Below are 22,800 nucleotides of genomic sequence, written 5' to 3'. Positions count from 1 at the left end.
TTTAAATGCTGGCATTTGTGCAAAACCTTACTTATTTTAATTTTTTTTTTTTCCAGCACAACTCACCAAGTAGTTTGTATCAACAACATAAATTTTCAGAGAAAGTCTGTTGTAGTAAGTATTTTTAAATAAAATGTGTGGAAATTAAAAGTCTGGATTTTCTTCATGCTTTTAGAGGAAGCAACTGCATACACAAGCTAATTAAGTTGTACAGCTTCTTTATATTTTATACTTTCTAATTTGGTGCCTCTCATAAATTCATTATTCCTTGAGATGCTTCAACTAATTGTGAGTACTTCATTCTCTGCAAGCAAAAGCTTTCTAAAAGAAGGTCACTGCATAATAAATAATATTACAGAGCAATTAGCAATGCAAAATTGATGTTCAACACTGTGTTAGTTGATGTTAAGGATAATGTTACAGAGTTTTCTTCTAACTTATATGTGAGTTCACTAGGGCTTTGAAGAGGCTTTCATGATTTCAGGCCTGAGGTCATTGAGGCTTTTTGTGAATTCAGATACCTGCCGAAGTGGAATCTGCTTAGGTTTTAAAAGTCATGGTCTCAAGCTTGGATACCAAAACCTAAAACACATAGCGATGCTAATAACTTGAAATCTAATCAATAGAGGCAGTAAAACAAGCATGATTGTCAGTCATGTTGAAGTTTTTTGTTTTGTTTTTTTTTCACAGTTGTTTTATTTCACCTATTAAATGGTATGAAAAAAAATGTATTCCAGACATATAAACAGGCAAACCGATTTCCTTCTTACATTAAAAATTACCATTTTACCTATGATGTTCCTTTCAAATGCATTAATAAGATTTTATATATATATATATATATATTTCTACTTTGTGAGTTGGTAAAGATTTTAAAGAAGGTTTTAATTTGTGTTTTCATAGGGTTACGTGGAACTGACAATATTTCCTACAGTTGCAAACCTGAATAGAATCAAACTGAACAGTAAACAATGCCGGATTTACAGAGTAAGAGTCAACGATTTGGAAGCAGCTTTCATCTATAACGATCCAACGCTGGAGGTTTGTCACCATGAGTCAAAGCAGTAAGTGATGTGTTTAAAACTCTGCAGAGTAATCTCTTCTGTTGCTGTTAAGCATGAACTATTTTATTGTGTGGGCAACTTTCACCCGGTGATTTCTTAATGATAACTTTTGGTATGGTGACTTAATTTGGGGAATGTATTTTGGCAATAATTTTGACTCTTCAGAGGAAGATTTTGATTCTTCTTCAGAATTTCTTTTACTAAGATTTCTTTCTGTTGTTTTGTAAAAGCATCAGAAACTTTTTAAAACATACTTTATGGGGAGAAAAGTGGTGGATGCCAGTAGTATCCTCAGTGCTTTAGAAAACTGTCCTTCTTTTGCCAAAATATTTTACCTTTGATGGACTTCAGGTTTCTGTGCCCAACTCTTAGTCTTATTTATTTAAAGACAGTTTGGTTACATTATTGTGGCAATAGCATTTTGTTTATATTCTTGTGGAGAACATTTTACAGTGGTGCAACTACATTCATATGAGAGAATTGCCCTTAATCTGGGGGTTTGTGGGTTTTCTTGTGGTTTCCTTTTTTGTTTGTTTTTTTACGCCAGCATAGTTGGTTAATGAGTTTGGTTGCATCAGTATAATATTATGTAGACCAAAACTATCATGTTCTGATAATTTGTCCTCCAAAAATTGTCCTGATTTTTATGATGTGTAATGTCAGATTGGATGATCATTTTTTGTTACTTCCTATTTTTAAACCTAAGAATATTCATATGGTATCAAAGTTTTTCAGAATATTTCCCATTTTCCTAATATGGTTGTGTAAGAATTGTTTCCGATTTTATTAAATATGTCTAGATAGCCTCATACATAGTTAGCTTATTATTTTGAACAAGTAATAGGAATAAGGCAAATCAAGTTAACTATTGGACTACTAAATTAAGATGCTTATTACTGTCCTTCAGGTATTTAGTTGGACTAGGTGACCTGAAAGGTTCCTTCTAGCCCAGGCAATTCTGTGATGACTCTATGGTTTGTTGTGTCCCCTTGGACAGTGATTGCTCAGACAATTTGCCCAGAGAGGTTGTGGAGTCTCCAACCTTAGAGGTATTAAAAAGCCATCTTGACACGCTTCTGGGCAACTGGCTCTACATGGCCCTGCTTGAGCAGAGGGGCTGGATAAGATGACCTCCAGAGGTCCCTTCCAACCTCAACCATTCTGTGATTCTGTATATTAACTGGATCCTGACTAACTTATGGAAGATATCTGAAGGAACAGCATTTAAAACGATCAGAGTGAGCACTCCATTATATTAAGAAAGGGATCAGGAGAGATGATTCTATCATTTTGTAGAGAAAGTGAGTTTGTTTAGCATTCTAGTGGTATAGTGGAACATCATCCTTTTTTCATATTACCTTGCTTAGGAGTAGTGAACAAAATTTGAGGACAATGCATGTGAAGTGAAATACTGTCTCACACAGGGCTACAGTGGCCTGTGCTTTTCACTGCTACAGGTTTTCATGTCACTATTTGAACTTAATAGGAGGTCTCTGTATTTTGTGACTCTTGTGTTACTCATTGTTATGAAAGACAGAGTTCATCAAATATTCCTAACAAAAAACTAGTATGCCTCTTTTCTGTACCTCAGAAATCAAAGGCTTACCTGGGTTACAAAGTATTAGACAAGTTGTGTATTTTTTCCATTGAAATACCTGGTCTCAGCTGGGTATTGAGCATGATGGTAGCTAAGTTTTGATAAAATCTCTGCTCTTAAGGCAGGATTGCAAACAGAAATGCTAGAAATCTAAAGACTTTAGAATTAGTACCTAAAAAGAATAATAATCTGTGGGTTTTCTCTGCCCTTCTTTACAAAGTACTGCTTCTAGAAACAGTAGTGATTTGTAGTAGTCTTTATATCTATTCATCTGGTCATCTCTTCCATGTTCAGTGATAATGTCCTCTGTATCCTTGCAGCTGAACTTGGTATATCAGTTACTTTGAACAGAACACAGATTAATTATCAAGTCTTGTTTCTAATGTTACAAGAATAGGTTTAAGAAAAATGTTTTCCTGCTTTTGGTTATGCTTTTCATTATCTTAAATGTTGATTTCTAAAAGAATACATAAAATATGTAGAAAAAGTTGTTAATTTAATGGACTCTTTCCTACTTTTTTAATCAAAGTTAAAATACTGTAAAGATTTCTTACTCCCTAAGCAACAGAATTCAATTAAAAATTGAAAATTCTGTATTTAAAGCCACTATAATTATTTCTTTGGGAAGACTTTATACAGCATCTATGGCTTGAGAGGTTATGTTTGCTGATATGACGTGAAGGTCAAGTGAAGTGGTTAATTGTTCATGCTGTGCAAATTTTGGCGTGCAAGAAAATGTAGTTAATAGAGGGTTGAGAAAGTCAAGATTAAGGGAGCTTTATCTGTGAAATACAAGCAGTGCTAGCTGAAATTGTTACTGGTTCACCATTATATTCTCTGCTACTTCTTGAGTGAGATCTTCTGTCGGATCAGCTCCTTGTGTTCTGAATTTGAACTTTCAACTTGTTTTCAGTTCAAGTCATACTTTTAGATTTTATCAGCTATTGATGCAGAAATCATTGACAAGTGGTCTTTGTCATTTCACATTTTCAGCATTGCAGAAGGTGAAAATATTTTTTTGGTCTTGTATATTGTCACTTCTGCTGAATGACAAAAAAAACTCTCACTAAAAAGGTAATTAAATTTTGCAGGAAATGTTAGAAACCTTTAATTAGTGCAATAAATATATTTTCAGCTTTGATGCCATGACCATTTTATCTGTCAGTCACAAACCATAATTTCAGGTGGCAACTGAAAGAACATTTAAAGTTTTATCTAGAAATAAAGTCAGTCTTCCATCTTGTAATTTCCTTCTGAGGCTTCAGGACATGATAGCTTTTTCATATTGGAATATATGGATGAACGTAGGTAATACAGTCCCTCCCTCCCTGATTGAGCAAACATCTGAACAGCGCTGTAAGCTATAAAACAATTCACATAGTTTTACCGTATGTACACAAGGTGGCAGAGAATCCCATTTTGCTCATACTTTTAAGGAAGAGTTTGAAACCTTGTGAAGGCTGCAAACAGTGTTGGAGAATGTCTGTTTGGGTCTTGTCTTACAGCTGCTGTAGTTGAGTATTACAAATGCCTCTGTCCTCCTCATCTTCCCTCTTTTCCTTGTAAATTGTTGCTTTCTCAATGTTGTCAATAAAAGGGAAGTGAGATTTCTTTTTCTGGACTATAGTGTGCAGAACTCCCACAGTGTGTATTCTGACTAGTGAGACAACTGCTTGTATCTCAGCCCCTTTTGTTAAAATGGTCAAAGGTCTCTTTTCTTAATCCTAGGGGTAAGCGTGTAAACTGTTAAATAGCCACAGCAAAAGTTTGGCGTTTTGATGCAGTGATTTGATATGTGATATGTGAAGTTTGTGATGATCCTACTGTTGCCTGGTTATGTGCATCACATATTTGTGTGATAACTATGGTGCAGGGTTGAGAAGTTATTGCATTTTATTATTACTTCTGTGTATTACTTCTGTGTACATTTTTGTGTAGCTCGCTAATGTGCATGTAATGCTTTTCTGTGCATGGGTATGTAAATACAAATTCCGTGTAATTTTAATCTTCGGCAATGTATTCACTAGTCCATTCTCTAACTTTTTTTTATAAACTTGAAACCTGTAGTTTTTAAAAATATGAAGATGTTTTGATATCCTTCAACTTCATCATTGCTTTAGTTAGAAGCAGTAGAAGGCTGTGAGAAAGAGCAATGTGGTAGCCTTCAGGGCATGTCTTGCAATATTCTGATTTCTGAGAAGTCAGAGATCAAGCCTTTAGCCTATGCACAAAATAGAAAAATACTGGTGGACTGAGCATGTGTTGTTTTGCTGCAGTAAATGGCCTTCATTACCACTGGTATGATGCTTATCTAGTTGTGAAATCATAAGACTTTGTTACAAATAAATGGAAGCGTAGAGAACTTTTGAAGAAAGATGCAAAACTCTTACCCTTAGGTAAGAATGAAAATTGGGTTTTTCAGTGTGCCAAAGATTCAAATCATTGCCTTATTAATAAATTACATGTATGTGTACATATGTGTGTGTATATATATATACATAAAATAAAAGCATATCTTAATGTATTAATGTCATACATTTTGGGATTACACTACAAAACCAAGTACTAATTGTATCTGGGAAGCAAAGTAGAATAGTAAATGAATTACAGGTAATGAAGAGTAGTGAAATATGTGTAGGTCAAAGAACTTAGTTTGCCAAGTTGATGTTAAGTACTGTAAGAGGAAAGTGTTTTATAGACTGTGTGTTTGGGCTGTGTAACAATTAAGTAGCACTGCTGCAGCTAGTAGTGAGAGATGCTATAGAAAGTTGGCGTGGAAGTATTTGGAGTCCATGAGTAGCTTTAAAAAATAAGTCTCTGTAGGTTCCCTCTTTTCCAGTCAGTCAACACGAATGCACTTGGGCTGTAATTAACAGTGTTTGGAGTGAATTCTGATTATGAAATATATCTCTACTAGGAGAAAAGTTTGAATGCATATTACTTTTTCATTGTCATGAAAAAGTAGCATTAGGAAAATTTGTCTTTGTTCCTTGGGCTGTAACTTTTGGCATATGCTCTGTTTTTGTTAAAATGGCCATATCCAGTTTATTAAGAGAGTTCAACCTATGAAAAAGTTAATCTTTGGTGCTAAGCCTTTGATGGATTCCTTTTACAATGAATCACCCATTTGAGTTGGAACATTTCACAAAAATAGAAATATCAGAATAGACTGTTTTCCATAAAACGTTAAGCCCTGTGGAATCTACCTTTCTTGCTGTAAAATCATAACCTTTTCCTGTCTATGAACCCATTGATGTTTAAAATGTAACCACAAGCTCATCACAATCCTCAAACTTGGAACAAATTCTCTCTGATGTTTTGGAAAGGAATTCCCTATCAGTAATAGTCAATTTTCAGAACCACTTCAGACTAAAATTAAAAACTTTGTGACTTTACAATCTAACAGAATACTACCGTTGTTTTCTGTTGCTAGTTTCGTTAATTACTAATGCAGTGTTTAGTCAAGCAGTCTTTTTTTTAAAGAGAGTTTTTCCAATGGTATTTGTTTGCCTTCCTAGGATGTCATTTGAAGACAGCTTAAAGCAACATTGGTTGGGGTGGTTATGATCCTATTGACAGTCTCCTGTGCTTCAGTAGTAGCACTTCTTTGACCCCTCAGTATGTCAGGGAGCTAAACAAACTGAAAGCTGTCTGCCAAAAAAACCCTTTCTTTTTTTTTCCATTTGGCACTTTCAGCTGCATCACCACAGGGTCAGATGAACAGTAGTCTCCTTAATGAGTGAGGGAGTAGGAATGTGGCTGAGACTAGGAGACAGCACAGCAGCTGGAGTTTAAGTGGGTTTGAATTGTTCTGGAACTATAGCTGAAGTTATAGTATATTCCAGTGTACAAATTCAACCTTGTGCTTTTAAAACTTGTTGGCGTTATATCCCATCTTTAGGTACACTTCAGCTATGAAAAGGAAAAAAATGATTATGTATTAAAACTTGGAATTTGGGTGTTTCTGTGCTCATATGCTCCCATTTACTATTCATGTCCTATTTTCAGAAGCTTCCAAGCAAAAGTAGACGAGTTTACTGCTCCTGACATTCTCAATCTTGGTAGTGGTGCCAGGGAATTTGTACACTATTACTGCCAAAGATCAAGAACTGCATAAAAATATGTTCTCAATATATTTCAGTGTTTTAGCAAAGTTTTTAGATGTGGAAGGCTAGGAATATAAGCACGGTGTTTGACATACCTAGACTTACAGGATGATGCTGGCATGGTGAAGTACGCTTTATTCTTCCAAGTTAGGTACTGTAATTTGGTCTGAGTGCTGTTTTCTCTGTGGGTGGTGAATAGAGAATGGTTAGATGAAAGTAAAATCCTGAAATGAGATCATGTCTGCTCTATGCGGACTTCAGATTCCATGGAAGATTGGAGCCCACAGCCAAGAGTTAATTTACTCCCATGTAGTGCAGTGATCCTGCCCGGGGGTCAGGGCAAGCCCCAGTATCACTACAGGCTGGGGGATGAAGGGATTGAGAGCAGCCCCGCTGACAAGGGCTTGGGGATGAAAAGCTGGACATGAGATGGCAGTGTGTGCTTGCAGCTCAGAAGGCCAACTGTATCCTGAGCTGCATCAAAAGCAGCGTGGACCAAGAGTTAATTTACTCCCATGTAGTGCAGTGATCCTGCCCGGGGGTCAGGGCAAGCCCCAGTATCACTACAGGCTGGGGGATGAAGGGATTGAGAGCAGCCCCGCTGACAAGGGCTTGGGGATGAAAAGCTGGACATGAGATGGCAGTGTGCTGGGGGATGAAGGGATTGAGAGCAGCCCCGCTGACAAGGGCTTGGGGATGAAAAGCTGGACATGAGATGGCAGTGTGTGCTTGCAGCTCAGAAGGCCAACTGTATCCTGAGCTGCATCAAAAGCAGCGTGGACAGCAGGTTGAGGGAGGGGATTCTGCCCCTCTGTTTTGGTGAGACCCCACCTGGAGTACTGAATCCAGCCCCCAACATAAGAAGGACATGGACCTGTGGGAGCAGGTCCAGAGGAGGGCCACAAAAATGATCAGAGGGATGGAGCATCTCTCCTGTGAAGATAGGCTGAGAGAGTTGGGGTTGTTCAGCCTGGAGAAGAGGTGGCTCCTGGGCTACCTTATTGCAGCTTTCTAGTAGCCAAAGGGAGCTTACAAGAAAGATGGAGACAAAGTTTTTAGCACGGCCTGTTGCAATAGGTCAAGAGATAATAGTTTTAAACTCAAAGAGCATGGATTTAGACTAGGTGCCAGAGAGAAATTCTTTACTGTGAGGGTGGTGAGACACTGGAACAGGTTGCCCAGAGACGTGGGAGATGCCCCATCCCTGGAAACATTTAAGATCAGGTTGGATGAGGCTCTGAGCACCCTGATCTAGATGATGTCCTTGCACATGCAGGGGAGTTGGACTAGATGACTTACAGAGGTCCCTTCCAACCCAAGTTATTCTATGATTCTGTGGTAGTTTTATGCTTGATTATGACTCTGTGGTTGGATTCATCAGTGGTACCTAAATTCTGGAAAAGAAGGTGATCAGTAATTCAAACACTTTCTCTTCAGGTATAGAGTTGTGCAAGCTTTTTGGAGAACTCTGTGTGCTAGAGGATTTGAATTAAGAAAGGTTTTACTCCCATGTTTTACTCAGTTTAAAAATCCATTTTGAAAAAGTATAAAAGCTATGACACAAAAATGCAAAAGCAGGGTTATTTTTGAACTTGAGTGGTCATCCTCCAGTCTCTGAACATACCCACATTAAATAAGAAAATAGCATCCTGCTCATAACCACTTTAGCATTGGACATAAGCATGTTCCTGCTCGTTTCAGTAGAAAACAATTCATCTACATCATAACTGAAGGAATGGTATGACTTTAGAATGAAATGTGCAGTCAGTTAGCATCTGACATATAGTGGCTTAAACAGCTCAACCTGATTGCAAGCATTTCTGTCTGCATCTTAAATGGATGACAGTAAAACTTAAAAGAAAGAAAAAGTCCTGATTTTGGGGGACTAAAAAGCATAATACATATTTCTGTGTTTATGTATTAAGGCCAAAACTCTACCATCTAATATTTTATGTGATATTTCCAAGTGCACAAAATAAAACTATTCATATTCATCAAGCTAAGAGGAGGGAAAATACCATTGCCAAGCTAAAATCTTACTGCATTTAGAAAAGCAAAACTGCAATATATGAGGAAACAGATCAAGACAGACCTTTAGAATTAATATGCACACTTAATCCAAAATTTTCCAAAAAAAGAATTTTTAATTTCTGTTCCAGTAAATGTAACTATTACTCTTCTTGGGAACAAAAGAACACTGAGCATTTCTCATTTAATTTTTTAGGGATAATTACGGCTTAAATCTTTTTGATCATAGATCACTTCTGTAAGAGCCTAGTTTTAAGTTCAGGTTTTTGAAATGTAATCTTTACTCCTTTTTCCCTCCGCTCCTGTAAAAACAAAACAAAATACTTGCTTGAAAATGCACCATGAAATTCAGTATAGAAATCATGTAATTTCCAAAGTGGTTTCTTTTAGTTCAGCGTGTGCTTTAAGAATTAACTGGGTATTTCTGACAGGAGGAATCTCAACTATTTTTCCAATGCCTATGCTGCCGCAGTCAGTGCTGTGGACCCAGATGCTGGAAATGGAGAACTCTGCATTAAGGTTCCCTCGGAGCTGTGGAAACATGTTGATGGTAAAGAGACCATACTGAAAGCTTAATTTAAGACACCATAGAGTTGTTAGTTATGAGTTTGCTTATGAAGGTGGTAGATTTAAATAAATAGAAGTAGCATTACATTATTTTATGAAATGATTGTTACTATTTCATTTTTCCTCATTCATATCTTTCCAGTTGAAGGCTGAAAAATACCTTCACACTTCTTGGTAATATGGAGAAGTGGTTGCAAGGTTTCTTAACACTCTTTACAAACAAACTCTTGGGTGGTCATGAGCCCAGAAGTATACAGGAGGAAATGTGTATAATGGAGTATATTGGGTGCCAAATTGTAACTTTGAAGCTACTTACAATATATTTGATCCAACAAAGAAAATAATTTACAACGATATGTTTATATACATCTTTTTTTTAAAAAGCTCTATTAATTTTTCCCCATCTCACTTCGAGGAATGATTGTTTTAAAATTGATTCCGTAGTGGGAAGTATACTACTTTATGAACTAGTATACTAGATCCTGGAACAAGTAACTGGTTTAACAAATCACTCTCCGATGTTGATTATTTGCTTACATAGATTTTATTAGTTTCTTGTATTGTTTTATTGCATAGTTTTATCAGTTTTTCCCATGGATTTGTGAGACCTGTGAGTAAATACTAACAACTGTATCATGAAGCTGACTCCTGCTGTCAGATACACCTTAGTGGGAAAGACAATTTTACTTCATTTTTTTTTTTTTAAATTCCTGTTGCCTTACTTACAAGCATAAAAGGGAAAATATTCAACAGGTATAATTCTTCTTTTCAAAGTTTGAATGCCAAAATACAGTGAGACTTGTTGGATAAATTTGATCATACTTGAATTTCCTTTTTTGCCAGTCTATTCATAGGTGAGATTTCTGTGAAACTAAACCAAAGCAAAGACACTTAAGTTACAGGAAAAGCTTTAACTATAATAAGAGGTTTTAAGAAACTGCAAATGACAATAACATGTCTTTTAAGAATGTGCCTGCTACTTGCAATTTTTGTAGAAAATTATTTCAGCAAGGTACAAAAGAGATCACGGTGAGGGTACAATCAGTGTATAAAGATTCTTTCCTGTTGGGGATTTGGAAGACAAAATGTAACTCCAATTGCAGTTTTTATTAATTAATAAAGATTCTTATAAATTCATATCCTGTAAGTTAAGCTTAAGAGGTCAGTTTTGTAAGCTTTTGAGCACTGCTTTGGAAGTAGACCTGGAGATGCATGAGAACAAAGTAAACACATCATCTTGAAAGACCAAGAGTCCAAAACTGAATGATTATTCTGAAATAACTTTCATGTAAGTTGTGTATATTTATTCCAATTTTGGTCTTGGTGCTGCAGAGTTAAAAGTCCTGAAGGTGCATATAAACTTTTCTCTGGACCAGCCAAAAGGAGGCCTTCATTTTGTGGTACCCAACATGGAGGGCAGCATGGCAGAAAGAGGGGCTCATGTCTTTTCATGTGGTTATCAAAATTCTACAAGGTAAGAAAACTATCTTTGAATGTTAGACTGTATTTCCTATTTAATCTTAAGGTGTAGGAAATACAGGTAATTTCTTTGAATTCTTGTAAGTTTGAAAAAATCTAAAACTTAACTTTTGCTTGAAAGGAGTTTACCAATGTGAGCTAATGATTTGGTCCTCAAGAATATGGTTTAGTGATATTTTTTTTTGATTGCTTATTTCTTATTTAATTTTTTGTCAGAGTTAGGTTGATGGTTGGACTAGATGATCTTTACGGTCCCTTCCAACCTAGACGATTCTATGATTATATGATTAGGAATTAGGATATCTACTCTTTAGCTCAGCAGAAGGTAACAGCAAAAAAACTTGCAGTGCTTTTTAAAATTAATGTATAGTAGGAGTCAGCATGTCAGCATTCAAAGTATTTAAAAATGTAGCTTGGAACTTGAGAGAAAAATCATCTGTGAAAAAGAGAGTATAATTATTAAGTGTAATTGTTAACCATTTTTCCCCCAATCCTAACTTCCCTAGATTTTGGTTCCCTTGTGTGGATTCATATTCTGAGTTGTGTACCTGGAAGCTTGAGTATACTGTAGATGCTGCAATGGTGGCTGTTTCAAATGGAGATCTGGTGGAAACTGTCTATACCCATGATATGAGAAAGAAGACTTTTCATTACATGCTGACTATTCCAACTGCAGCTTCTAACATCTCCTTGGCAATAGGACCTTTTGAAATCCTTGTTGATCCATACATGCATGAGGTAATAACCTGCATAGAGGCCTTCATTATTTATTTTTTTTTAAATAATTATTGACTCTTCTTATGTTGCAACCAGTATATATTGGTCAAATATGGGTATGTCTAGATATGAGCTCCATTAGTACAGTTATATGATAAAACTTGTCTAGAAATGCCTGTATTTAAATTTATCTCCAAAGTAAAGCCTTTGAATGAGGAATTGTTCCATTTATGCCTGGCTTTATGGGGCTAATTTATTTGGGGCTGGTAAAAGCAATTGGTTAAATTGATTAAATGAGTCCTGTTGCTGGTAGTAGATGAAAATTATTGCCACATAATTGAGTGGGCTTCTGAATTAAATTTGACATTGAGTTTTCATTCTTAACAGATTTTTGCCATAATGTTGAAGTCCACCAGTTGGTATTTACATCTGTAGTTTCAGATTGTGTAAGGATGGACTTGGCAGGCAGGTTAAGTTACCAGTTTAGCATAAGACAGGCCTGTATATTCTTCTTTTGAAAGCATGATGAGAAAATAGCTGGGAACTGGGAAATAGCTATGTACTTGATCCAATGGCAAACATAAAAATGTAGCCCTCAGCAATGGTATTATGTTCACTTTTACAGGTGGGAAAGATAACAAATGTTAAAAAAATGAGTTGTTGATATTTGAAATCCCAAACTGGTAAATTTCTGTAGCATTTGACTTCTGTAGAGCTAACTTGACGATATGTATCAATCTCAACTCGGTTCCTGTGTCACTACTGACAGTCAGTGTTGTTGGCTGCATCATAAGTTTGTGGAAAATATGGTAATATCAAAGGTTACATGTAGTTTTAGCTGTAACAATTAATCTAAACAGTAACACTGCTTGACAGATTTGAAACTAGCTAATTCTTTACTAAATAAAAGAAAAATATTATCTCTAAAAGACATTGGATTACAAAATGAAAGAAAAAAGTAATGTGTTTTAAATGATTGATGTCCCTAGATAGGCATTTGTATTGTTCATGTCTGTTAAAATTATTTTCCTGTTGTTGCTCTCACAATTAAGATGGACAACCTGGTGTACTTTTCTGCCATGATAGTCTTTGTCACAGCTTGAAAATGCTTTTATTTGGTTAAATTTACAGCAGCTATATTTTTGTTGTGTTGTGGAGTTTTTTTCAGTTATGTAATATACTTGATATTTGTGGATTTAAATATATTCGTCAGTCTTGTACCAAATTTTTCTTTGTTTGTAGGTGACTCACTTTTGCTTACCACAACTTCTCCCCTTGCTCAAACATACCACGTCATACCTTCATGAGGTGTTTGAATTTTATGAGGAGATTCTTACCTGCCGCTATCCATACTCCTGTTTCAAGACTGTTTTTGTAGATGAAGCTTATGTTGAAGTAGCTGCTTATGCATCCATGAGTATTTTCAGGTTAGTATTTGAGAAAATTACACCTCCTAAATCCACAGGCCTAGAAGCTCTAGATCCAAGTCTATTGAGAAATACCTGAAGCTAGTTTTGTGCTCTCTAATTTGAAAAGGCTGGCTTTTATTGACATTATAGGCTTTTAATACCATTTCCAATTTTATCTGTTATTAAGATGTTGGATTTTTATCTTCTTTAAGAAAAAATTGGCAGTGGTTTTCTTTCTGAATTAGAAACACTATGCATGAAATATTTAAGATCAAATTAAGTGCAGAAATTTGATTATGTTTTATTCTTCTTCAGCTGGGTTAGGGTACCAGGAATCCAAAAGAGTTTCACCAGTTAAAACAAACTACTTTGGCTCTACACAGACTGATAATAAAAGCAGGACATCGGCCTGGGTTAACAGTATTTTTTAAAAAAAGAAAGTTGCTATCTCATTGGAAAACCAGTGAAGGAATTATTTGATTTGATTTGGCTCTTAAAGCAAGGTCTCTGTTTTGTTTCTTTGGAGCTGGTGCTTATATTGTGTTATTTTCTTTTTATGGGGATCCAGCACAAATCTCTTACACAGCGCAATGATTATAGATGAAACTCCACTGACAAGGAGATGCTTAGCACAGGCACTGGCCCAGCAATTCTTTGGATGTTTTATATCCAGAATGTCTTGGTAAGTATTTTACCATTGTACTTCTAGAAAATGGGGAAAATCTAAGAAAATCAAATTTTATTTTGCATGTTGCATTTTATCAGAAGAATAAATGAAACAGTAACTGTAAAAGAAAGGGGGGGGGGGGCAGGGGATTAATAAAGCCAGCTCGATAAAATGAAAATCCATGAGTTCTGGAGGTTTTTTTGTTTGAAAGGAGAATGTGAGATATAAAGGGTCCAGAGACTGTAGAAACTGAACATGTCTTCTCTCAGAAATTATTGTTACTGAATGTTGTCGTGTGCATTGACACCTGGAAATTTTAGAAGGCAGATGTTTGTATCATCAGTAAATTTCTGTCAGATATTTGGGATGAAGAAGTGCAGCCTGCATAGGAAGTGCTTCTGGAGCACAGAACTAATAAATTACGAAGAAGTTTAGGAAGGGGAATGCAGAAATTAATTTCAAACGGGCGCGTTCATTGGGGTGGTAAACTGCCTATAACTCCATCTCTCAGAGAGTCTCCCCCAACTGGCTTTTGCAGTTCTGATCAGTATTTATTTTATAGCCTTTTGCATACACTTTATATATCAGGGAAAAAGAGTGCATTACTTTTTTTCATGGCAAAAGTGTATGTCCTAGAGTATATTGGCTTAAAAAATAGGAAATCAACATGTTTTTAAATTGATGTTTATACTATTATAATTTCTCTTGCTCTCTTCCTTATTTCTAGCCTACTTCCATGGAGAAGACAATTTTTTCCTCCCTCATAATGACTTTTCTTTATGTCTTTATTTTATTCCCTTCATCATACCCTGTATGTCATTCTTATATTTAGAATTCTAGTTCATTATCATTTTGGAGTTTTTGTCCATAATTTTCTCTTAGAACATAAGTCTCAGAAGAGGTGTTTAAATGGGTGTCCATCAAATTGTGGGATAGGTATTTTGTCTACTTGCTGTCCAAATCTTCTGCATTGCATTGAGATGTTTTTCAAGAAATTAAGATCATATAGATTGGCACTTGTCTTAACTTTGGTGTCCATTTTTATTGTTACTGTTTCAGCTAAAATAGTTTGGTTTTATGTTTTAATCTGGGCTTGTGTGGTAAAAGTTCAGTTTTCTCTGGCTTTTCAGTTTCATCGGTCCCATCCAGGTGCCAAGTTACATAAATTGGTTCACAGCTCATCAGGCTCCTATTGACTTAGAGAAGTTATATAACCTGCTGAAATTTGTGGCTATTTTGAGCTGGTCAAAAATACCATCCCTTACAAAATACCTTCTGAAGTGCTACAATTCATGCTTCTTTCTTATTATAGGTCAGATGAATGGGTACTAAAGGGAATCTCTGGTTATATTTATGGCCTTTGGATGAAAAAAACCTTTGGTGTTAACGAGTATCGCCACTGGATTAAACAGGTAACAACATAATACTGGTATTTTCTGTATCTTTCAGACATTTTACATCAAAGAAGATGCAACATAAAAGCAGACTATAATATAGGTTTGCATTGCAATCTGAAGAAATGTTTAGTAGTGACAAAACTTAGAACTGAAATATTTTTACTACTTGCTGCAAGGAAGACTACCAAACATACTAACCAAAATAAATTTCTGTGACTGCCTTATGAATAATAATTTTCATTGTCTTTCTGTACAATTAGTTTTACCCTTTTTTGTTTAGGCTTTTGCACAAAAACAGAAAGAAAAAATAAAAAAGATTGTACTTTTTTAACACTTAGAATAGAATTTGGAATTCATAAAGAGATATCTTTGGTGAGTTTGTTATACTGTGATGGCCATGCGTATAGCTCAGAAGGGCTCCAGCGTTAGCTTGGATCAGTAGTGGATCAGGTATCTTTTAGTATCATTTAAGTATTAAATGAAACAATAAAAAATCCCTATTGAAGAGATTTCTTTTCTTGGAAAAGAAATTTCTGTCTGTGCCTTACATATCCAAATGTAATGCTCCAAGACAGGTACTTTCTAGTGAGAGCGGCAGTGACTCCTCGTTCTTTGCCAGTAACTTGCATTCAGAGAAAGATGTATAGCTTCTTTCTCTTCTTCCCATCACATTCTCTGACTCATCCTATTCCAAAAACTAGATTCCTAACCCCATGGGTGCCATTTACATCCCACACTGACATGGGGACCCAATACCATATCCTTATCTATCTAATATACATTCATCTCACGAGTCGTGTGCTGTCTGTGCTAAAGGTGTGGGTGCTAGAGAGAACAGCAGAACTGGCTGAAGGTCTGTCTTGAGAGTTCATCACTGCATGCAGGAGAAATTGCTTCTGGATGTTAGTTGCTCAGCTTCTTCCCCATGAGATAGCTAAGTACTTCCACGCAGAACTAAGAGGTGCTACTGTCAGAGCCTCCGGTTCTGCCCCATGGCTTTGAAGCTATTACCAATATATGAAAGTGTGTAAGTTGATATGAATCAATAAATATCAATACATACCAAGGTTTGGAAATTCCTTGACTAACATTGGCTTTCAGACAGACATCAATTCACTCTCCCTAAGCTCAAGCTGACCCAGTTTGATTCGAAAGCCATGTTGACTGTTGGTTGACAGTGAGCCCATGCGAACGCCTTACCTTGAAGTGTGGTTGTTAACGTGGGCCCACAGCACCACACAAATTCAAACTCACGTTCCAGTTTAAGAGCTGGCTTCTGTCTGGCTTGGGTGTGGGTCAAGGTGAGTTTCTATATGCGGCAGCCTACTGTGTAGGTATACCCAGTGTTATACCCAGTGTTACTTTCCACTGCAAGGAAACGGTGATCACCTTTATTTCTTTTGGTCAGAGACAACTAATATATTGAACAATAATACTATGTAGATATAGTGTAGTTAAATCCGCAATCCAGACCCAGAACAAGTACTGACTGCTCATTACTACTGCTTTATTATTGTTTGCCATGCTGAACATCCCTGATTTTAAAATTTGTGTTCATAAACAAAATTAATTAGGAGGTATGGCTTGAACAATGATATGAAAAGCTTTTCTGTCTTCTTTAAATAATTTCTCTATTTTTCAAAATCATGCTTGCTTACATATGTTGTACTTTTTAGGAGTTAGATCAAATAGTGGCATATGAACTGAAGACTGGTGGAGTTTTACTGCATCCAATATTCGGAGGAGGAAAAGAGAAAGACAAGTATGTTTATTTAAGCCACAAGTCATTACAGGGTATGTTTTTATGGGCCATTAATATATGCCTTGGGTGTGTTGTGTAGCACAAGGCCAAAGACTGAAGATCTTCAGCTGCCCAAGGCATGTATTACCCGTCTCATAAAGTACATCTTGAGTATATAGTATCACTGTTGTTTTATTTTTCTTTCACTTTAAATCTTGAAGGAAGTTAAGTATAATGAATGTTTTTTATGCTGTTATGAAACTACTTTTTAGTAAGAGGATAAGAGAGAATATGGAGCCAGAATTTTGACCTGAGCTATTTCTGGAGTGGTTAGTAATCTTCAGACTTTTTACAGTATCATCAGTTTTCTTCTTTGCTCTCTTTTTCTTTCTACTCTCAGTTACCACCTTGCAATCCTATATTGAGATTAATCAGTTGGGGAAAAAAAGTATTTATACTTTTATTTTATCACATTATATGGTGATCAGTCATTTGTGAGGTAACTGTGAACTGGCTGAGTTTGTATTTTCCCAATAACTGTAGCTTCAGTATTGCTGGCTTAGGAGTTTTTCCCTTACCCCTTTTGTGCTACTTCTGTACTACCCACTGAGTAGTGCTAACCACTGAAGGTAGAAAAGTATTACTAGAAGTCAGGTCAGTAAGTTGACCCAGGTTTCAATGACAACCTTTTGCTGGGTTTTTATTTTCTTGGACAAATTAATCTAGTTATAACACAGCCTCACAAAGAGTTGCTGAAATCAGAACTGCAAGGTTGACCATGTGCAGGTGGAGTGGGAGAATATGTGAATTTCTTAAATCTTTACTACAGCAGAAGCCCCTGTATTATGAAAATACAACTGAAATTGTCTGCAGCAGTGGTTCTCTTACATTTGAGTGTGTGCAAGTCCAGGTTTTCTTCATTTAAAATTAAAACTCTGGATTTAGAACTGAATCATGTAGAGAAATAACCCATTTAAAATCTGAATAGTAATTTATTTGAGAGATGAAAAAAGAAGAAAGCGTTTTCTGAAATCAGGAACAGGACATGCTGACTAGTTTCACAGCCAGGTGAATCCTCAACAGCTCCTATATTGACAGTCACGGATGCAAGCTGTGTATGAACGCCAAGCCATTTTGCACATCTGCCCAGGATGGATTCTGATTTAGTTCACTGTACTGTTCTTTCAAGTAATGAAGCAGACCCAGATCCTTTTGTTACATGTACCTCTGAAAAACAAGTTACAGTTAGCAACATTCTTTTTAGACATCCTATCGGTTATGGTGTTGTTTTTCTTAAGGAAAATTTTAGGTACTGAATTAGGTCTTGTCTGTCTTTTCAACTGGCAGCATTACTATTTGGTGACATACTCCCCTATAAAGAGTAAATAAATTCAGATTAATAGGATCAGATGAAATTAGAGAATAAAGGCATATGTTTAAAAAAAAGGAAACTGATTTAAAAAAAAGTCTCTATTATTTTTATTAGCTTTATTGTATGTATTCTAGATTTGAGCACAAATAATTGAAAAAATCCTGTTCTAATGCTCTTAAATATATCCTTTCTCTGTGTGATGTATCACTGTTAGACACACTGTTTGTACATCTGTTTCACTACTTCATTGTATTATGGCTTGTTAATAATAATCATAATGTCAATTAAATATAAATTACAACTTGCTGTTTCTTGCAGATTGCAAAGTTTCCTTGTATGTAAATAAAGTATATATTCCTAACTCAGGGAAATGACTTGTATTTAGGGAGGTATTTTCCTAACCATGTCTAGAATATTTCTCTCCAGTGTATTTTTTGCTTTGTAGTGGTTGTTATGATGTGGTTTCTTGCCAACCGTATTTGCATTACAACAGTCTCCATTAATAATAATATGAAGAAAAAATTAGGCTAATTGATAATCTCATTTTTCAACTAAATTAGAAGCAGAAAATGGAAAGAAATCACTGGGAAAAAGGAGCTTCTTTCAGACACATGAATTAATTTCTGTGCAAAACACAGGTCTCTAAGATTCTTCCTGTTTGTGTCTGGTGAAACATAAACACTACTCTCCAGAACTTTTATTTTAAAACAAAAAATCCTAGAGCATGAGAAGATGAAAGAAAGGAAACTGCAGGTTATCTGCTGCATGGATGGCAGTTTCAAAACAAATCTTTGTGTTTGTTACATTTTCATTTTGTCTTGTCCCCTCTCAGATTCTGATTCTCTTCCTCTTTGATTGTGCTGGTACCATCCTGTTGTAAAAATTAAAAACATGAAGAAATTTATGTAGATATATTTCAAATGGAAGAAGCATATTGACACGTTTACGTTGAACAACTAGAGTGTGTCCAAGAGTGTGAGCATTATAGATTTCCATGGAAGAGCTAGTTCAATTTTCTCTTTTGACAGAGGTTCTAGGTCCATATTACTAATTTTAATTCTCATTTGGTGCCAATTCAATAAAAGTTTTAGAAGTCTAATGACTGAAGAAAAATATGCAGAATAAATGTATTAATATTGAACGAACTTGTCTGTTTTGATTTGCAGTTAAATAATGTAACCAGTACCAAAATCAATCAACACTTAGTAAATTTAAGAAGGCCAAAAATGTGGGTTCTGGCTTGGTTGTAATTTTCAAGAAAAGAATTTTACCGAAGTCAATCAACTGTATAATTTGAAGCTGGATAAGTAGTTTTATACTGAAACCAAATTATTATATAATGTCTGGGCCACAACCTCAGTTTCCTCCTTGCATTTCAATTCTCTCATAGTTGCTAACCCTTCCCTACCTCAGAATAGGAAAGTGTCTAAAATTTTGATAAGAACTTTAACAATTGCTTACCAACTAGAAACAGCAAGTAGTAAACCTGAGTACCTTCTTATGTATATACTGTCTACCTAAGAAGGATAATACTTGCTTAATTTTAGAAGTACTTTTTTAATCTTCATGAGATGTTTAAACAGACATTCATGAGTAAATTCAAGGGAGTCTCCCAGTAAATGGATGGATGGAAAAAAATACTAAAGCGTTGCAGCTACCTTGGTTCTTGCCTTCTTCTGAAATCTTAAGAGCTTCAGAAAAGGAGCCAAGTCCTGGTAGTGTCCTTGTAGAACACTGATTGCTGGCATAAATCTGTCGGCTGCATGGAAAGATTGGTTGAAGTTGAAATGGTTTGTTTCACAGGTCTTTGAAGGTTCTGGAAGATCAGTCTTTTCCTGAGGTAGCTGGTGTGAAAGATCGGGCTTATAGTGGTTATCATGAATTACCTCATTTTGTTTTGCAGTATCTTCTTCAAAAGACTTTGGACAAATCAAGTGCCTGGTCCATCTTGAAATGGTTTAGTTAGTTTGTCTATAAATAGGAATCACAGGGGAAGAACCCAATTTTGAGCCCAGAAATATTAAGCAGCTGGCATTTTCTGTGTAACAATTGCTAGTTTTTGATTCTCCACTAACCAGCATAAAATTAGTCTGGATTCCTGCTTCTTAAGATATTGGTGTGACAAGGTGTGGGTCCAGTTTCTTAACATGCTTGTTATTTCTTGATGGAAAACTCAAGTGTCCGGTGAAAAGAACTGAAAGAAAAAACATAGCACAACAAAAGTCAGTTGCCACAGCTTTGGTTCATCAATGAAATTGAGCCAGACTTCTAATTATTGGTGCTTCTTAAAGAATTGGAAGGGGGCAAAAAAGTGTTATTTTTCTGAAGACTTACAGTATTACAGCTAATTTTCTACTTTGAAACTGGGCTATAGTTCAGAATGTTTGTGTTCTGAAATGTAAAACTTGGTGGAAATAATTCATTTTAAGGCCCATCAGAATTAAGTCTTTTGGTGTTTTATTGCTGTACAGCCACTAAGGCTATCCAGAAATCAGTTCTATTTTTAAAAGTTTCAGGGTTTCACCATCTGTCTGTCCTCTGAAGTGGAATGTAATTGAACTATTTAAAATATTTTGCTTATAGGCACAAGGAGTATGTGTGAAGGAACAGCACAGATAGTTCAAGTTACGGAGACGGTGTGGCAGCTGTAGCACACCGCTCTGCCTAGTCTTCCTTGCCATGCTGTCTGATTTAGAAGTCACCAGTTTGCTAAGTATTGAAAGCATAAAGTTGCTAACTAAAATAAAAACCAAGCAGTTCCTTTGGCTCATCGCATGAAAATCTCCGTGAATTTCAAAACTCTTACTTTTCTTTAACTGCAACAATTATTTATTTAAATATAAAATATTCACTGTGTACAGTCACTTTTAAATGGGAGTGGAGCAGGGGAAAAGTCAATTCATGAGTAATTTCCAGATCCAAGTCACAGATTCCTTGCTCCAGTTGCTGCTGCAACCCCTGTCTTTACAGTAATACCGAGCTTGTGTGACCTGTCGTGTTCTCTCTCCAGCACTTGCTGTTTGCCAGGTACATACACCCGTGTCACCTTTCTTCACAAGTGTGTGGTCATTTAACTTTAAAGCGGTAGAATAGATCCTAAATAATTGTTGGTGCAGCTGTAATCTTGGCTGCTAAGGTGTACTTTAAGTTTAATTCCATGAAGTGCAAAATAGAGAGCTGGGCTTTTTTATTTTCTTTTCTTTTCCAGCCCTGCATCACATTTACATTTTTCTATCAAACACCCTCATACTCTGTCCTGGGAATATTACACTATGTTCCAGTGTAAAGCACATCTTGTTATGAGACTGATTGAGAACAGGATTAGCATGGAGTTCATGTTACAGGTAAGTATTTAAATGAGTTTGTGGAATATAGACAACTTTTTGTCATTAGTTGCATTTCTATTAATTAAATAGCATTTAAGGAAGAACAAAACAGGTCATCATAGGATTCCATTTGTGTTTTCAGTTTTAGCAGGGAGAACAAACATAAAATGCAGGTCATTTGTGTTAAGATAAGGTTAGCTGTTATTCTTATACATAACTTGTAATACTTTTAATATATTGCATATACTCTTTAATGTTAAGGTATTACTGTGCTTTGGGTTATTGTGATTTGTTGTTAACACTGAGGACCTGTTTTACTGGCCCCCAACTGGTGTTGAGTGAGCTAATCTACTCAAATTATAAATGATGAAAGTAATGAGAATCCAGCTTCTGCTCTCTCCACTGTGTACAATTTGCAGTGCTAGCGGCAGCATGGATCTTTGTATTAGGAGAAGCAGTTGAATATATGATTGTAATTTTATTTTAAAAATACAAACTTCTGCAGGGTTTTAGTTTTTCTTCATTAATAAATATGTTTTTTTGACATGCTTTAAAAAAGATGGGATACTGTAAACAGGCACCCAGTTAAACTGAATAGTATCTTTTTCTGTCAGCTAGGGGTTTGTTTGTTTTATTTGGATTTTTGGGGGGGGGGGGGTTGTTTGTTTGTTTTGGGGGGTTTTGTTTGTTTCTTTGTTTTATTTTTTTTAGGATAATGTGTATGTGCTTGTCCTTGAGCTATTATAAGCAGTTGTCATGTTGACAATACAACAGATGTACCTTTTTTAGACCTTTCCTTACATAAATTTTAAATATTTTTTGCAATTTTTAAAAAGGAGTAGCAAAGTAGAGAGCTTGATGACTTTTATTTTTTAAAAGCAGATATAGTTAATGATCTGTTTTACTCTAGATAATTTTTGAAAGCTGATTGTCTTTTACTGGATTTTGTGTGTGTGTATGTAACTTGGAGGAAGTTGGTTCTTTTAAAAAGCTCAGGTGGAAGGAATTGGCTAAAATCTCACCCCTTACCCTCTGTGTTATAATTTGGTAAATAAAGGCCACACCTGCTTGTGGTGATGTAGCCTCACAGACTGTGGTTTGGAAGTATAGAGGTGCTTAAAACTAGAAAATGGACACCAAAAAGTGTTTCTATATTCCACTTTGAATTCAACTGTCTTTGTTAAAAAGCTGCATAATAAATTGTACCTGTAGCAGTGATGAGCAAAGAAGAGATTTTTAACTTTATTTTGTTACCATTAAACATTTCTCATGTTAAGAAGCTGGGGTTTCAGAGCTTTTCTCAGTATCATGGATGGTTTGCCTTCAGTAA

The 22,800-nt window shown here is 35.7% G+C and overlaps 1 protein-coding gene across 3 annotated transcripts in view; it reads left to right on the top strand.

Annotated features, from left to right (window-relative positions):
* TAF2 (TATA-box binding protein associated factor 2) overlaps nucleotides 1-22,800 on the top strand; it is a 58,400-nt gene that overhangs the window by 2,158 nt on the left and 33,442 nt on the right. For 2 of the 3 annotated variants that reach the window (XM_014965413.1, XM_014965415.1), the window contains exons 2-11: nucleotides 60-114; nucleotides 904-1,064; nucleotides 9,227-9,345; nucleotides 10,695-10,836; nucleotides 11,348-11,579; nucleotides 12,801-12,985; nucleotides 13,536-13,649; nucleotides 14,947-15,046; nucleotides 16,708-16,793; nucleotides 21,353-21,488. In XM_014965413.1, the coding sequence (XP_014820899.1) occupies nucleotides 60-114; nucleotides 904-1,064; nucleotides 9,227-9,345; nucleotides 10,695-10,836; nucleotides 11,348-11,579; nucleotides 12,801-12,985; nucleotides 13,536-13,649; nucleotides 14,947-15,046; nucleotides 16,708-16,793; nucleotides 21,353-21,488 (1,330 nt within the window). The remainder of the gene's footprint in view (nucleotides 1-59; nucleotides 115-903; nucleotides 1,065-9,226; nucleotides 9,346-10,694; nucleotides 10,837-11,347; nucleotides 11,580-12,800; nucleotides 12,986-13,535; nucleotides 13,650-14,946; nucleotides 15,047-16,707; nucleotides 16,794-21,352; nucleotides 21,489-22,800) is intronic. The other variant, XM_014965414.1, reaches the window with a different exon arrangement.

The sequence above is a fragment of the Calidris pugnax genome, unplaced genomic scaffold (assembly GCF_001431845.1).
Source record: "Calidris pugnax isolate Ruff unplaced genomic scaffold, ASM143184v1 scaffold41, whole genome shotgun sequence".
Classification (NCBI taxonomy): Eukaryota; Metazoa; Chordata; class Aves; order Charadriiformes; family Scolopacidae; genus Calidris; species Calidris pugnax.
The sequence above is the reverse complement of the archived record's forward strand: the minus strand, read 5'-3'. Positions and strand labels throughout refer to the sequence as shown.